Genomic DNA, 15,834 nt, shown 5'->3' with positions numbered 1-15,834 from the left:
GGAGAGAGCAGCAAAAGAGCTGTTCTTCCTCAGAGTAGAAACAGTGAGCTAGAGAATGAAAGGATTCAAGCAGGATTCAGCAGTCAACTATATCAGAAACAGCAAGACATCAAAAATGGAAACATAAAGGGATTTTTGGCAGCAATGGGATCAGGTATTACAGTGAACTGGAGAAGAGTCAGATTCTAGCAGTTTAAAAAGCTGAGACAGTGGGTAGCAAAAGAAAACCACATGTCAAAGGTTATAAAATTCAGACTAGATAAGTTTAAAAGTTGTGTACATGCAACATCCAGCAAGCAGATAATGGTATGTGTTTTTTTTTTAATCACATTAACAACACACAAGTATGAACTTTGTAACATTAAAAAACCTTATAGTATTCAGCTGAACTGATAAGGAATCAGAAATTAGAAACAAAAAAAGAGCTGGGATTTATTTTTTTATTGAATAATAAACTTCAGTCTCCTAAAACAGCTGTATTGATCTGTGTAGGAAGCCTGCCCTGTTCTCTGGTGAGATAGATACTAGTCATTAGTTCAAAAATCAGTGGGAAATTACTTTTCAATCATTTAAATAAAACAACGAGAGTGAAAACAAGTACACAATTTTGTCAGCAGACTACTTCCCCAAACCATTGCCCTCAAAGTATTTGACTGCAACTCCCATCATCCAAAGATACTGATAGTTGGGGATTAGAAGTGTTGCAGGCCATCAGAGCTCACTAAACTGAGGAAAGCTGATTGAGCCAACTTTTCCCAGAGATGAAAAGTCCGTCCGTAGGAGGAAGATTTATATCAACTCTCATTGGTGCGGAGCTGAAGGCATTCTAGTCGCAGATGCTTTGGAATTGATATTAGGGTGAAAACCGGGCCCCTACAGCCACTCCCAATTTCCAAAAGACTCCCATCATTTGCCTCCTTCAGTGCATTTAATAGCGGGAGAGGGAGACAGAAAATGAAAAAAAAAAAAAAAAAAAGCCCTGCAAATTCTATATGCAAATGTGTCTCTCACTAGGTTTAGGAAGCGGCTGAAATTGCTCGCCAAAGTATTCTGGTTCTAGAATGTGTCCGCTGTGTTTAAAAAAAAAATTTCCCCATTTAGATTATAATTCTGGATTCGGGAATTCGTTTTACTAAATTCTGAATTAAACACGCCAAAGAATCAAACTACGCGGGCAGAATATTGTCCTGAAAAAATACGCAAAAGATTAACAGTAGTGCAAAGAGCAGCCATTACGATAATAGCAGTAAAAAATAAATAATAATTAATGGTTTTTGGTCACCACCCCGCCGGAGATATTCGACCCATAGGCAATTCCCTTTCTCCTCGTAAGAGGGAGATAGAGTAAACTCACCCGCTCCCAGTAGCCGACGTCTGGACGTTGCAAGTAAGTGTATTTAGCGGCCCCCCTCCGCGCCTCAGCGATTGCGCTCTCCGATTGGTGGAAACGCAGAAAAACGTAGGGGAGAATCAAATAGCAACAGACCGCAGCCACGTGACAGCGCGCGCTCCGATTAGTCCAGGGCTCCCTTCCAATCAGCGCTGAGATGTTGGATTCAAATTGGGTCGGGCGCTGAGCTGCCTCCACGGCAGTCGGTTAGTGGCGAGCTCTGGGGCGGGACGGTGATTTCGCTGGGAGCAGAAGCGCTGCGGTCGCCGCCATCGCCATTCCCTTCATAATGGCTCATAAGCAGATCTATTATTCGGATAAATACTTCGACGAGAACTACGAATACCGGTGCGAAAACGGGGAAGTTCTCGTTGCTTCGTTGGGGGGGGGCGGGGGAGGGAAATAGTTGAAGTCGAATTTCGATCTCTTCATTTGTCTTTGCCTCGATACACACAAGCGAGACGGCGAGCGGTTGGCCACTCCAGCAGCTTGTAACAAAAGGGTGAGCAGAAGGGCTTCAGGGGTTATTGAGGAGGCACCGGGAAAGGCGGTATCAATGCCCGAAAGCTCTTATCTCTCTCTGCCCCGGTACTAGTTTTATAGAAGCCGCCGCCAAAAGAGCTGAGGCGTTGCTAAAATGACCGCCTGTAGCTGCACTACGTTTTCATAGGTTCGACCTCTGAGGGAGTACCTTTTCTCTCCTTCCACCTGAGCTCTTTATCCTGACCGCAGCATTGCTGGGAAGATAAAAATAAATAACGGCTGATGAAGGGGTAACCCTCAGAGAACTTCATGGCTGAGTGGGCGTTGGCTGCACTAGTGCTTTCTCGTGCATCTTCTAGATTTGGAGTAGCAGTTTGATTGTGAATGTTGAAGACTACTCTGTGGAACTGGAAATTTAAAATAATATTGGACATTACTTTAAAAACATAATAGTGCCATTGTTGATGATATAACTTCAGCTTAAGCAAAATATTGGCACAATTGTAAAGAATTTCAATCACTTCCTAAAGGCAGTGAGTTTTTATAGAAAATTTCCTTACGTTACTTATGGCTGGGTTAATGCATGTTGAGCCAAAACTAGGCATTTTATGTGAGTTATCTGTGATGTCTACATTTTAATCCTGATAGGCATGTGATGCTACCAAGAGAGCTCTCAAAGCAAGTACCAAAAACACATCTAATGACTGAAGAAGAATGGAGAAGACTTGGTGTTCAGCAAAGTCTTGGCTGGGTCCACTATATGATTCATGAACCAGGTAAAAGGAATTATCAATAAATGCAAATGCTACATTTTTAGAAAATATTTTCCCTGTAGACTTCATGTTGTGCTGATGTGAATGAGGGGACTATGTGTAAACTGAATTGTATGTGTGTATATCTATTACTAGATGGAGAGTGTAATTCATCTGTAGTCAATTCCCTCTCCTGTCATATCAGAATTGAAGGGAAAAAACCAAATGGAAACGATCCTAGGTTGAAAGGGATATTGCCACACATTTCTCAAGTTTGTGTCAAAACATTTCTGTTCAGCTGAATTTTATAGTCCTCGCTTTGGAGAAGTAAACTTTGGTTGTAAAATCACGTTATAACTCTGCTGCAGAATATTTAGAATACATTTTGTTTCATTATGCTATCTCTTATTCTCCCTCAGCCCATATCTTTAATAAACATTTTACAGTTAAATTTGATATTGTGAAATTATGCTGTGACTTCACAGTTTATTTTTAACATATTGGACTGGTGGCTCATGTTACATATTTGAAGGGGGATTATCCCTCCCAGTTCAGTTACAATGGCAGTGATAAATAAAGGAATGGGTTTAATCTGCACAGTGGACAAGCATAAGTTTTCACAAGTCATAAACAAATTTCTGTTTTTTTCTTTACAGAACCACATATCCTTCTTTTTAGAAGACCACTTCCAAAAGGCCAACAAAAATAACTTCTCTAAATTTCTGGAACTTTATGTATAAATGTATATATGTTGGTAGTATTCAGTGAATACTTGAGAAAAATGTACAAATAAGTCATTACCTGTGCATGAGCTGTATTATTCACAGCAACAGAGCTCAGTAAAATGCAAACTAAGTTGGCTGCTATGATCTTGAACTCTCATCGTTAACAAGTGCCTATTTGCTCTTGTCAATTTTGTTCAATAAAGTTTACAACTTACATGTAACGTGTTGATTATAAAATCTTCAATTATCTTTGGGTTATATTAGTAATGTATCTTTCTATAACAGAGCAATTCATCCTGTGGCTTTTCAACTCCTAAAATAGGTCTGATTAAATAAACCTGTTTTTAAAATTAGATTTTGGTATGTGTTTCATGAATTTTATTTTCTCAGTACAATTTCCATATTGCATAAGAAAAGCTGTCCATATTTTTTAATGACAGCTTCCTTCTAGGGTCTTTTGTTTATTTCCCAGTCTAGCCTATAGCCCTGAGATTTCCTGATTGATCAGCTAAAGTCATAAATACCCTCTACTGTGAAACTAAGAAAGTTACCCATCTCTCTCAAAAAAAAAAAAAAAAAAGTTGGGCAAAACTTTTTGACAGATACTTATTGACTTGTGGTAGTGACTTGTTTCCAAGATGCTTATGGATCAATTGCTCTATGATCTCTAGAATCTTCCCCAGTGCTGATGTTAGAGTGAAGGTCTTCCTCTTCCGGGAATTCTTTCTCCCCTTTTCAAGAATTGGGATGACCTGTTCCAGTAGTCTGGCACTTTCTCAAGGATAAATGTTTGGTCAGGTTATAGCAGATTCCTTAAATCCTCTAGGATGCAATTCATCTGATCCTGGAGATTTAAACTTAAGTAGATATTCCATGACCATGCTTCTATCAATCTCAGAGTTCAACAGTTTGGAAGACTGAGCTGAGAGTAACAAGATATCCTTTAACAGGTAACTGTTAAGGTATTACATTTAGGGAGGAAAAAATGTAGGACTTGCATACAAAATGGGGAATTAATAGTTTGGAAATACTACATCTGAGTAGGACTTGGGTGTGGTCATTGAACATGAGTCAGCAATATGAGACATCCACTAGAAAAGTTAATAGTCCTGGCCTGCATTAAAAAAAAACATTGTCTCAAGGATGCATGAAGTCATTCCTTTTGGTACTGGTGCGATCACATCTGGAATTCCATGTATAATTCTCGGCTCTACATTTCCTGAAGGATATTGACAAGTTAGAGGATTTAGAGGACAGTGAAAATTGTACAAAGGTGTGAGGATATGCTTTATGAAAATGGCCTGAAGGAACTTGGGTTGTCTGGAGAAAAAAAAGACTGAAGGGAGGCATGATAGCTGTGTTCAGGAGTGAAAATGGAAGCCACAGGGAAGGTGGTTGAAAACTTCCATGGCCACAGAAACTGACCAGAAATAGGTATATGTTGCAGCTACCTGGATATTTATAAAGGAAAATTTCCTAACAGATCTTTACAACAGTGAAACAGGCTACTTGTGGAGGTTGTGGGTGTTCCACCTCTTGAGATTTTTAAGAAGCTGGACAGTCACCTCATGGATGGTTTAATTGGTTTTCCTGCACATCATGCAGGGCTGGACTTAGATGATCTTTATGGTCCCTTCCAATTTTACAATTCTATTCAATCCTGCTTCATTTTCAGAGCTTACTGGTGGAACTCACCCTTTTCTAAAAGGGTGAACTAAAAAAAAGGGGAGTACTACCACATTTTCTGTGTTATTGTTTTAAAGTGTTGTTTTCCGTGAGCATTTGGTATACTGATTCTCTTTTCTGAACTAATCTGAAGTCCTTTATGTGTTGTGCCTGTATTGAATGTATTTGCGCCCAAAGGTATTGAACCTTGAACCCTCAGGCTCAAATCCCCATTCATCTAGAGCTCATTCAATACAACTTCTCACAGAATTGTTGAAGAGGGTGAATGAGAAGAGACTACATGTAAAAGCCCCCCTGAGCCCCCCCAAAAAGTTGAAATATACACTCAAAATATGTGTAGTGCATTAGATGAGGCAACCAGCTCCCTAGAATGTCCTCTTTAGAAAATTCAAATGTTAATTATAGATGAGATATTACTGATACATTATATATGGTAGTCTTGGGTTTGAAGAAGACACACTGCTGTGCAGTTCATCTGCAGACAGAGGTGGATCTGCAGTCCCAGTCTGGAAGCGCAGAATCTAGCCCAATGTGAGCATTGGAAGTCCACTGTTGTGTAACTGGGTGTTATTCTGTGACACCACTCATGGTTTTCTTTCAGTTTTTGGCAGCGCCTGTCTTCAAAGCCTGTGGAGGCTTCATAGCACAGGGCTCACCAGTGGGTTCTGGCAGCAGCCACAGCTTTTAGTTCCCTTGGCTGGATGTCACAGTGGTGTGGGGTCTTTGTAGTGCTTGCATGGTCAACCTCGAAGTCCCAAGATTCCAGTACACTATAGAGCAACTGGCAAGGCATATTGTCATTTTGATGACGTTCCCACCCAGCACATCTGGGCTCTGCTAATCGGACTCAATGCTGGTGGAATCTGCACAATTCAAGACCTCCAGGCTGGAGTCACAATCTTGCCAATGAATGCTGAGGATGGAGCGGAGAGTGCGCATGTTTAGTGCAGTAGTTAAGGCATCAGGCTAGAAACCAGGAGACCATGAGTTCTAGTCCCACCTAGGGACAAAGCCAGCTGGGTGACCTTGGGCCTGTCACTTTCTCTCAGCCCTGGGAAGGAGGCAATGGCAAACCACTTCTGAAAAACCTTGCCAGGAAAACGGCAGGGACTTATCCAGGCAAGTCTCCAAGAATCGGGCATGACTGAACAGATTAAAAAAGAAAGAAAAATCAAGCGCGAAATGAAAAAGCAGCTTCCCAGGGCAATTCAGATGTATAGGGTGCTATGTGACGTAATTCTGAAGGAAAAAGAGGCGCCTATTGAAGTAATGTTATAAACTTCCAGAAATAGGATACTAGCGTTTTATGTAGTTTCAGAAGCCAAGGCTTTTATTAGTTCCCCTCGGAGCACTGCGTTCCAAGGACTCTTTTACTACTGTTCGCTCTGCTGGTCCCCCTCTGAAGCTGGATGTGAGTCCGCTCCCGCGCAACCGTGAGCCGGCGCGATTTTCTTGAGAGAACGTTCGAAAACTTCCGTCTACAATTTTCTCTTTGCCTCTGGCGTCATGACAACCGTCATATGACGGAAGTTGCGCTGCTGATTGGCCATGAGCCCAAGACACTCAAGCGTCGCTGCCTCGACGGCTTTTGTGCGCGCCAGCTGGGTTTGTGGTGGAGGGTAGGGTGGAAGTCGCCGTTAGCGAGGCATTGACCTTTGACTGCCCCTTTCTTTTTCCCCCGCCATGGCTTCAGAACGGGAAGCGGGCAGTGAGGTAAGCGGGGAAACGGCGGTCAGGCTGGGTCTGCGGAGAACGAAAAATAAAGACCGGCTTTTCTTTAAGTGTCCCTAGCCGTTGTTATGTAACCGGCAGTGAGAACTTACCCTCCCCCCGCGATCCCGGTAAAGACAAAGAAAAGGAAGCCTCTGTCTGAGGTTGCTTCCTGGTAAAGCACGTCGCTTGTACACATCGTAGCGGGTGTCTCGAAGTGAAGGTGTAGATGACTGTCTTTAATTTCCAGTGGGGGGTTCGTTTCTTTTCTGCGGAAGGAAAAGAGGGAGCGCGCAGCAAATAGAAGTGAAGTTCTAGTGGGCGCAGCCAGTGACGTTTTAGGAAGGCACATCTTGAGTGTGTTTTCACAACACGCTAATAGTTAAGAAACTGCAGTGGAAAGCCCGAAAACCATGGTTTATGGTTAAAATTTTCTGTGAACGTAACTAATATACTGCAGCCATTATCATTACAGTAAATTAATGCATTCCATTCCACCTCCAAGATGGCTAAAGTTAAAATGAATCTTGCCTTTTGAACTATTTTTTTTTCAATACCTGTAATGGCCTTGCACCTAATTTCAGTTCTCTAAAGCAGTCATAAAAAGGCTGCCATTTCTCTCCATTCCTTTGTTTTTCAAGGAAGCTCTGTATTTTAATGGCAAAACCTCTCACAAAAAGCTAAAGTTCTGTAGCCAGTGCTTTTTCCAATAAAAGGAATCTATTTATTTTATTCAGTTAATATATTTATTATCTGACTTTCAAGACTTGTATGGAAGACAATATAGGTACCTTACAATACAAATCGGTATTATAATTCCATTTGTAAATGTAAATGACTTCAAATAAGCTGACTAAAATAAGCATAAAAGCTTCCTGAAACTGAGCACAACTCCCAGGAAGTATGTGAATGTGCAAACATATAATTTTCTTGGTAATAATATACAAATTATTTGCCATTGTTTTTGGCTAGGTTCTGCCATCTGCTGTTCGTTAAAAGAAGTCTAGTTGAAAATATTGGCACATCTGTTTAAAGGGGCAGGGAAAGAGAATGATAGTAGTTAGTTTAGGAAGTATTGCCTGGAATGAGGCTTTTCTGTTCACTATTTAATCTATAATACAACCACTCCTTATTTAGCATCTACCTCTTTTAGCAACTGTTTGCAAATATGACTTAAAAAAGATCATTTTCTGACCAGTGCGCTCACAACCAAATTTCATGTGCCCAACAACAGTGCATGCTGGAGTGAGAGTAATGCTGGCGATGCTGCACGAGAGAACTTTATCTGAAAGATGGCAGCAACCAGTGATCTTTGCAGCCTCTCTCAGTCACATGTTCGCTTAGCAACCATTTCGCTTCCAATTTAAGGAACAAATTGCAGTTGTTAAATGAAGAGGTGGTGTATTGCATTCTAGAAGGTGGCAGCATCTAGCTACATATGACTGGTCTCAAAAGATATACCTCTAAACATTGACTTGTCATTGACCACATTAAACAAACAGTTTGTTTTGTAGCAGTCACAAAAAGTTGTCTCTGGAACCTGTTTTTTTTTTTGCAGAGATACCAGAATTTACCACTGGGAATAATATTTCAGAAATATAATAGTATCAGGTTATAGAACCTCATTTTAAATTAATATGTGCTTTTAAAGCTCTACAGGAAGCTGAAAAGATAGTATATAATATGTGGTAGGGAAGTGGGTACATTATTTATTTTATTTATTTATTTGATATAGAGGCCAACCAACTCCAAAGTGACTCTGGGTAGCTTATGCTAACAATAAGAAACAATAGAAAGAAAACAATAGAAAGGAAATCCCATATGTCCAGACAAACACCTTCATCAAATAGAAAACATAAAAAAACAGCCACAAACAGTCCACAAACAGCCTACCCCAGGGCTAGGAAAACAGTCAGTTTTTTTAAAGACTTCCAGAAGATTATCTGAGTGGGAGCTACATAAATGTCTGGAGAATATCATTCCAGAGGGCAGGTGCTCCTGATAGATTGGTTTAATTGAAGGGATCCAAAGCACACCAAAAGTTTAACTTTCTCTTGCTGCTTTTCCATTCTCAGTCACATTACTGACCCAAAGTGTCTTGAGTTTAAAAAAAGCTAATAATATGCTAATTATATAAATTTGAAACATATGTTAGTTGTTTTATTGTGGCATGAGTTTTTACAACCATTGGTGCACTCCCTAGGGTGTTTTGACTGTTTTGCTTATCAAATTTCGTTCAGGATTAAGCCTGTTAGCCTTTAAGATGCCGATTATTTTTTTCATTCAGGATATATTCTTCATGGAATGGGATGGAGCAGAAGGGAATTATTTATCGCTTCTTAGCCTTTGGCAAAGTTCAAGTGTAGTAATAATAATTCATATTCTGAACTGAAATCTTAAGTTCCATGTAGTGTCTCTAGAGTTGTGTAAATAACCACTAGAGGGTGCACAGTGAATGTGCATTTGATTGCTAGCTGAGTGCCTTGCTTCAGTTTGGTTTCTCCTTTATAAATGAAAGATAACATAGGGACAATGCAGATGTACTACAGTGTCTATGTGTATTACTGTTTTCAGCCCGAATCAACCCACTGCAGGATGAACGCCTTTTCATTGGACTGTAATCTACTGTGGTGGTCCAGTGTGGATTGGTAGATAGATATTTTTTGACTTCCTGTGCTAGGACTGAGACAGTGACTGGCCCAAAGTCACCCAGCTGGCTTCCGTGCCTCAGGGAGGTCCTGGTCTCCCTGCTCCTAGTCCAGCACCTTAACTGCTACACCATGCTGACTCTCTTTTTCTCTACACACACATATATAGGCAAACATGCATACAACATAGACACAGATACATATACTAGGATTAAGGTATTGGAGTGTGTAATAAGATCACATTTCCTCTTTCAAAACTTCTTCTCTTTCTTTCACTTTAAATTACATCTGACATTTAAACTTGTAGTGCAAGATCTTAACTGGGGTAAAAGGAAATTAGGAAGATTCCTGCAGAAGAAGAGAGATTGAGGAAAAGGAGGAAGTGTATGGACTTAAAGCCTACAGAGAGTCTTTTAACTTCATTTAATAGCAAAGATAGAAAGGCACTGTGTCTGTACTGGCTATAATGTCCTTTCTGCTGCTGTTCATTATCAAGAGATAATTGAAATTGATAGAAAACCAGCTTTTGTATTCCATGCAATATAAATAGTGTTAGATAAGTATGTGTACATATCTTTAAAGCACCTATTTGCTTAAGCCATTAACTTCTTGATGCAGTTTTGAATGTATAGCTACCACTTTAATTTCTTCATATTTGTTTGAAGAACAGAAGAATCATTTTTTCTGTCATGTACATAGACAAGGTTTTTCACTTATTGTGGATAATCCCAACATATATATAACCAAAAAACTGTTTTATATATCAGGGCATCAAGTTATCAGCAGAGGTCAAACCATTTGTCCCCAAATTTGCAGCAGTAACAGTGGCATGGTCAGAGCCCTCAGAAGCATGTGTCTTTCCTGGATATTATACTACATGTTACCCATATGTTCAGGAGCCACCAGTGGATAAGTATGCATCCTTTTACATTTCATCTTTGAGGAAACTATTAACTTTCCAAGTTCTTGAATTCAGTTTTCTAAGTGGTTTGGCAAATTACGTTATTTGGTTATTTATTTATTTAAGCAATGTATCTGGCTCCCCATTTTCACAATAACTCTGTGTGACATAATTGATATGTTCTTTCAGTATTTTAGGTTACAGTATTAAATTTATTTCTCATGATACATTTCAAAATTGATGGGTGACTTAGGGCTTTTTCTCATCCCTAAATGTCTTTCTTTTATTATCTGTGGAATAGCTTCTTGTTCCTGAATTCTTCTATCTATGCCCTGATCCAAGGCAGAATTGAGAAGCAATTGCCCTGGGTTTACTGTTGATGGGCAGCCCCTCCCAGTTTCAGCCCACCCCCTCAACTGGAGGCTCTGCCAAGGCTCTTATAGCCCTTACGCCAATCCGTGATTTTTATGATTGTTTGCCACCCAGAGTCACTTGTTTGAAATGGGTGGCCATAGAAATTGAATGAATGAATGAATAAATGAATCTGCTACTAAAAATATCCCATTAGAATGTAAGGGAAATTATACTACATTGATTTATGTTAACCCTACTGCGTGAATTCTCCTTACCACTCCAAAATAAAAGAAAGTTTCTTTTATTTTGGGGGGGTAATTAAAAATCTTAGTATTACAAAGTAACAAATATTTATACATTTAAATGCGTGCAACTAAGCGGCATGTGGCTATTTTCCTCATACAGTACAAATTAGGGCTAATTTCTCATCCCTAACTCTGAAGGTTGGATTAGGATATTGATTTCAACTGCAAACAAGGGCAGCCAAATACTAAACTGTCATTTGAGTCTTGTTATCTTATAAATTGGACTGATTGTCTCTGTAAACCATACTGCACGTTCATTGCAATACAGGCCCTTTTCACTTGTAGACCTAGTAATAGTACTGCATTCTTAATAGGCTTTTCTTTTCTTTTCTTTTCTTTTCTTTTCTTTTCTTTTCTTTTCATGCCTTTGAGTCAGTTTTTGACTCCTGGCAACTGCAGTTTTCTTGGCAAGGTTTTTCAGAAGTTGTTTGCCATTGCCTGCTTCCTAGAGCTGAGGGAGAGTGACTGGCCCAAGGTCACCCAGCTGGCTTTGTGCCTAAGGTGGGACTAAAACTCATGGTCTCTGGGGTTCTAGGCTGATGCCTTAACCCCTACACCGAAATGGCTCTCAGGTTTCATTTCTACTGTGTAATTATCCAATTAGTTTCTATTTATTCCTGGATTAGAATGATTTTTAAAAAAGTTTTATTTACAAATTATGCACAAAAAATTAACACCTAAATACACTAAAAAAAACCCCACACACAATTAATAAAACAATCTTTAAACTTAAAAAAGCAATTAATAGAAGCAAAAAAAGAAAATAATTTTTAAAAAAACCAAACAAACTAAGAAAGAAAGAAGAAAAAATACCCTATCTTATAAAGTGATATTCCCAGTGTTAAAGAATGGCTTTCAGAAATGTGTGATCAACCTATTTTGGAAAAGACAGTATTTACTATTAATCAAAGGATGAAGCAATAAGTACTACTATATAGAGATTTTGTGAAATTTTACAATAATATTTTGTACTAATCTTATTATAGTAGTGTACAGTACTTAGTAGTAAACCAGTGACTATGATAAGTTTAATATATAAGAATGAAATATGTTCTTTCAAAACATGCTCTGAATTGTTCATGGATAAACTGATGCCCACAGGTCTAAAGAATATTGTAAAATGATATTGCAGAAGAGAGCTTAAATGGAAAGGAGATAGTTGAGGACAGAGAGAAACTTTGAAATATCAATTCCTTTGTATTGTTAGATTGTTTTACTATTGGAAAAAAATATAGCTTATCATTTATCCACTAAAGGGGAAATCCTGTTCTATTTAAAGTCAGTTACTCCAAAAAACAAACACCTAAGGATAAATGCTGATACTTTTACAACTTGTGATGTTCACTATAATGTTCCATTATATGTTGATCAGAAATCTAAATTTCTAGCGCTAGCATTTAGAACTGAAATATTTTCCAGCTATCTTCTTCCCTTTCTCAGTATATTACTGCTTACAATTTATGGAAGAAATTCTGGATCTTGTAACCTAAGACATGTATTTCTGAGTTTAGTGAATCAGCTTTCATTCCATATTTTGTGTCATTTTATGTTTATTCCTCCTCAAAGGACACTTAGCAAAATAAACCAAGTGATTTGTTACAGCTTTAGAATGCTATGTTTCTACATTATAACAGTTGTTTCATAAATTGTTGCAGTTGAATACCACACATATTATGGTATCAAATAAAAACATATTTCTACAATGTGATTCTTTTCCTACTGTAACATATTGGTGTGTTTGAATAACTTGTTCCACTAAAAATCAATATGTTTATTCTATTTAAGACAACAGCTATATATTGAAGATGTACCATGGGATACCTCCACCTGTCTTTCCCAGTGTGCATCTCAGAATCATAGAGGATGTACTTCTCTTGAGGAGTACACCAATTCTCCTTATTCTCTTGGTGCCGCACCAAATATATATGCAGTTACCAGTTTCCAGAGTCAGAACACTTCTACTAGACAGGGTACAGGGTACACCAGACAGGCTTCTTTCATCAGAAAAGAAGGTGCATGTTTTCCCAGGGTAAGTGATTACAGTTTATACAGCTAATTTCGGTCTTTCTGCATTCTCCTTCTATTGGTTCTTGCTCTCCACGTCCAAAGAAGCAGTCAGTACTGTTGAACATTGCCTAAGCTGATTATCAACTAATCAGCTAAATGAAAACCAGATGGATGTTCTGCTGGTTAATAGCTACCCCAATCTGGGTACTGAGGTTTAGCTTGCAGTGGGTGACCTTGCATTCCAACTGAGTAAAAGGAGTCCTCATTCTGGCATGCTTTCTAATCCTTAGCTATCATTGGATTCACAAGTTTTGGCTGTGATGAAGAGCATGTTTGCACAGTTAGGTCCACTATGTCAGCTGTGACCATTCCTAAAACCATCAGATTTGGTAACCCTTAGTCTTGCTTTGTATTTCAATGCATCTGTTGCAAAGAGCATTACATAGGGTTATTCTTGAAAAGAGTCCAGAAGCCTGAGTTAATACAAAACGCAGCAGCTAAGCTGCTAGCCAATACTTGAATCGTATACCTGGATCTGTATTTCTGCAATTTGTTTTCGGAGCAGAAGTTAAGTCGTTGGTATTAACCTTTTTAAAGGTTTTAATGTTTAGAAGACTATTTGATATGAACATGTCTGAATATTAAGATCTGCAGGAGAGGCTCAACTGTATGCCCTCTCTCTCCAAGGCCTGATTAATAGATATAGGCACAATGGCCGCCTTCTGCATTACTCCCAGTAAGAAATATGCTCTCTTGGCGATATCTTTCCTTTAGGTGTAATCTTTGTTTTTCTTTAATGTTCATTTTGTTTTGTATGTTTTATGTTAGTGATTGTTGAGTATTTGAATAACTGTAAAGTCAGGATATAAGTGGAATAAACAAGGAAGTAATTTAGGAAAATCATATTGGAATATGTATTGTTTTTCTTTGTTATTTTGTACAGAGACGACTGGAAAATAATGAAACTAGACTGGAGAATAAAAGGCCTAATGGAAGTGATTTTACCAGCAGATCAACAGAAAATTCATCTTATATTGCTCTGCATAGCAGAAATCCTATTAAATCTGGTACACTGATTTACACGATTGAAAAAAAAAAAGAGGCCAGAATACATAGTGAGATCACTTTCAGATAATATATGTTCTTAGATTTCTTTCTAAGTCATTGTTACATAAGTTTAGGCATCATAAACTATTTGTTTTTTAGAGCAACAAATAGTTTTGGCCCTTTAAAGTTTTGTTAAAATGCAGCACTTTCCCATTCACACAGAGAAACTATTCTAAAATGTTCTCTCTATGGAACAAAGAAGTTACTACAGAAATTTTTGAGAAAAAGAAATAAGAATTTTCATGTCGTTGGAAAAGGGCACAATCGTGTGCATCTGCAAATAGACACCTAAATCAAAAAGGAGGGGAAATGAAGGGGGGAAATCTAATTAGGACTGAGCATGCTTAGTGGACATGTAATCATTAGCTGACTTGGCTGGGGAAAGATGAAAATCAAGATAGAATGCAGGGTGGTAGAACGCAGCATCTTGAACTAAATATTTTGTTGCAGGACCTGGCCTATATATAATAACTGTTAAATATAATAAACTGATTACATGTCATTGAAAACAGTAACCATTAGCATTTGCATTTTGTTTTAAATTAGATAGGCCTGTTAAAGTTACAAATAGGAAGTTCAAGCAAATTCCAAACACTGAGCATTTTCCAGAACCTACCTTTGAAATGACCCTGTCAGATTTCCCAAAACTACAAGACCTAGAAAGTAACCATCTTCTGAATCTTCAAAAACCTGCATGGGGACCAGTGGGCTCAGCAGAAGGAGATAAGCTGCCTCTGACACCTCCAGGAAAACTTGCAATTTCAAACAAAACAAAAGAGGTTAGCTACTCAATAGTCTTTGGAGTGTTGAACATTGAAGTGTTGATGTGAAACTACTTGCTGATTAGTACAGCTGCCAATTTCTATTAAGGGAAAAGGAATATAAATATGTCTCACCAATAATGTCAGTTCCCATTGCATGTTAGAGAAAATTTGGAACTGAATTCTTAGCTACTAAAAATGTTCCTCTAAGTCTTCCTAAAATGGCATTTCTATTTCATTTTGAAAATTATTTTGTATGTTACTTATAAAAGATTCTTTTTGGGAAAAAAAGGCAAAAAGACATTTTGATTTATACTTATAAAGAGGAAGACTTGGGTTGGCAACTAAAAATGATTTAATATTTCTTATTACACTTAATTGTGTATTTATATAATGGTTTTTGCATGGGTTGGCTCATTCCTCCTTTTTGTAGTAATTTTTGTAGTCTCACAATGGGAGCAATGCATTGAATGCATTAATATAGCTTACGTTCTCTGGACTATCAAGTGGGTAGTAAATATTAACAATTCATACTTGCTAAATATATTTTAATTAGATAGCCCAGTATATATTGGTCAAACGTGAGTTTTGGTGTACTCTCTTACATAACAGTGGTTGTGTTAAATGGGCCTAATACATTAAAGTTCAACCATAGGGGTTTTTTTTTCAAAAAGTTTTGCTCAGCTGAGTTAAGGGATTGAATTTCTCCAGTCCCTTTTAAATTTTTCACTCTTGTTTAAATTTAGCTTCGTTTATTAGATACAAATAGATAGGAAATTCACAGTTATAAGTAATAATGACCAGTTTGCAAAATATAAACCACCTATTCCCAACAAATTCTGTATATGAGAGTTAAAGATTTTAAATATGAGTTTAGCTCTTGGCAAATTTAAGGGGATAAGGTTTTTATTCCTGTCTGGCAGTTTTTTAAAACTTTTTTTAATATATTTTTTGTATTTTATTTTCAGTGGCTCTTGTAAATTGGTAACTAAATGTAACTAAATA

The 15,834-nt window shown here is 38.0% G+C and overlaps 2 protein-coding genes across 5 annotated transcripts in view; both read left to right on the top strand.

Annotated features, from left to right (window-relative positions):
• Window positions 1-1,583: 1,583 nt before the first annotated feature.
• CKS2 (CDC28 protein kinase regulatory subunit 2) lies at window positions 1,584-3,682 on the top strand. Its single transcript, XM_025175862.2, has 3 exons — window positions 1,584-1,738; window positions 2,522-2,649; window positions 3,282-3,682. Exons 1-3 carry the CDS (start codon window positions 1,680-1,682, stop codon window positions 3,332-3,334), a joined length of 240 nt encoding a protein of 79 aa, XP_025031630.1. The 5' UTR covers window positions 1,584-1,679; the 3' UTR covers window positions 3,335-3,682.
• Window positions 3,683-6,600: 2,918 nt separating this feature from the next.
• SECISBP2 (SECIS binding protein 2) overlaps window positions 6,601-15,834 on the top strand; it is a 32,382-nt gene continuing 23,148 nt past the window's right edge. For 3 of the 4 annotated variants that reach the window (XR_015793848.1, XR_015793849.1, XM_015890730.3), the window contains exons 1-5: window positions 6,601-6,749; window positions 10,162-10,307; window positions 12,740-12,983; window positions 13,905-14,076; window positions 14,615-14,847. Coding sequence is in view for 2 of the 4 variants with exons in the window: in XM_015890730.3 (XP_015746216.2) it covers window positions 6,720-6,749; window positions 10,162-10,307; window positions 12,740-12,983; window positions 13,905-14,076; window positions 14,615-14,847 (825 nt within the window). In the remaining 2 variants the exon portion in view is untranslated. The remainder of the gene's footprint in view (window positions 6,750-10,161; window positions 10,308-12,739; window positions 12,984-13,904; window positions 14,077-14,614; window positions 14,848-15,834) is intronic. The other variant, XM_015890728.3, reaches the window with a different exon arrangement.

Source organism: Python bivittatus, unplaced genomic scaffold (genome assembly GCF_059951505.1).
Source record: "Python bivittatus isolate LINGU-HERP-01145 unplaced genomic scaffold, Pbiv_v1 ctg000850_np1212, whole genome shotgun sequence".
Lineage (NCBI taxonomy): Eukaryota > Metazoa > Chordata > Lepidosauria > Squamata > Pythonidae > Python > Python bivittatus.
The sequence above is the reverse complement of the archived record's forward strand: the minus strand, read 5'-3'. Positions and strand labels throughout refer to the sequence as shown.

Bases quoted from the DNA above. Each gene is read 5' to 3' on its own strand.
- CKS2 (XM_025175862.2), top strand. From the start codon at position 1,680: ATGGCTCATAAGCAGATCTATTATTCGGATAAATACTTCGACGAGAAC. The intron at 1,739-2,521 runs GTGCGAAAACGG...TAATCCTGATAG, and splicing joins GACGAGAACTACGAATACCG to GCATGTGATGCTACCAAGAG. The intron at 2,650-3,281 runs GTAAAAGGAATT...TTTTCTTTACAG, and splicing joins CTATATGATTCATGAACCAG to AACCACATATCCTTCTTTTT.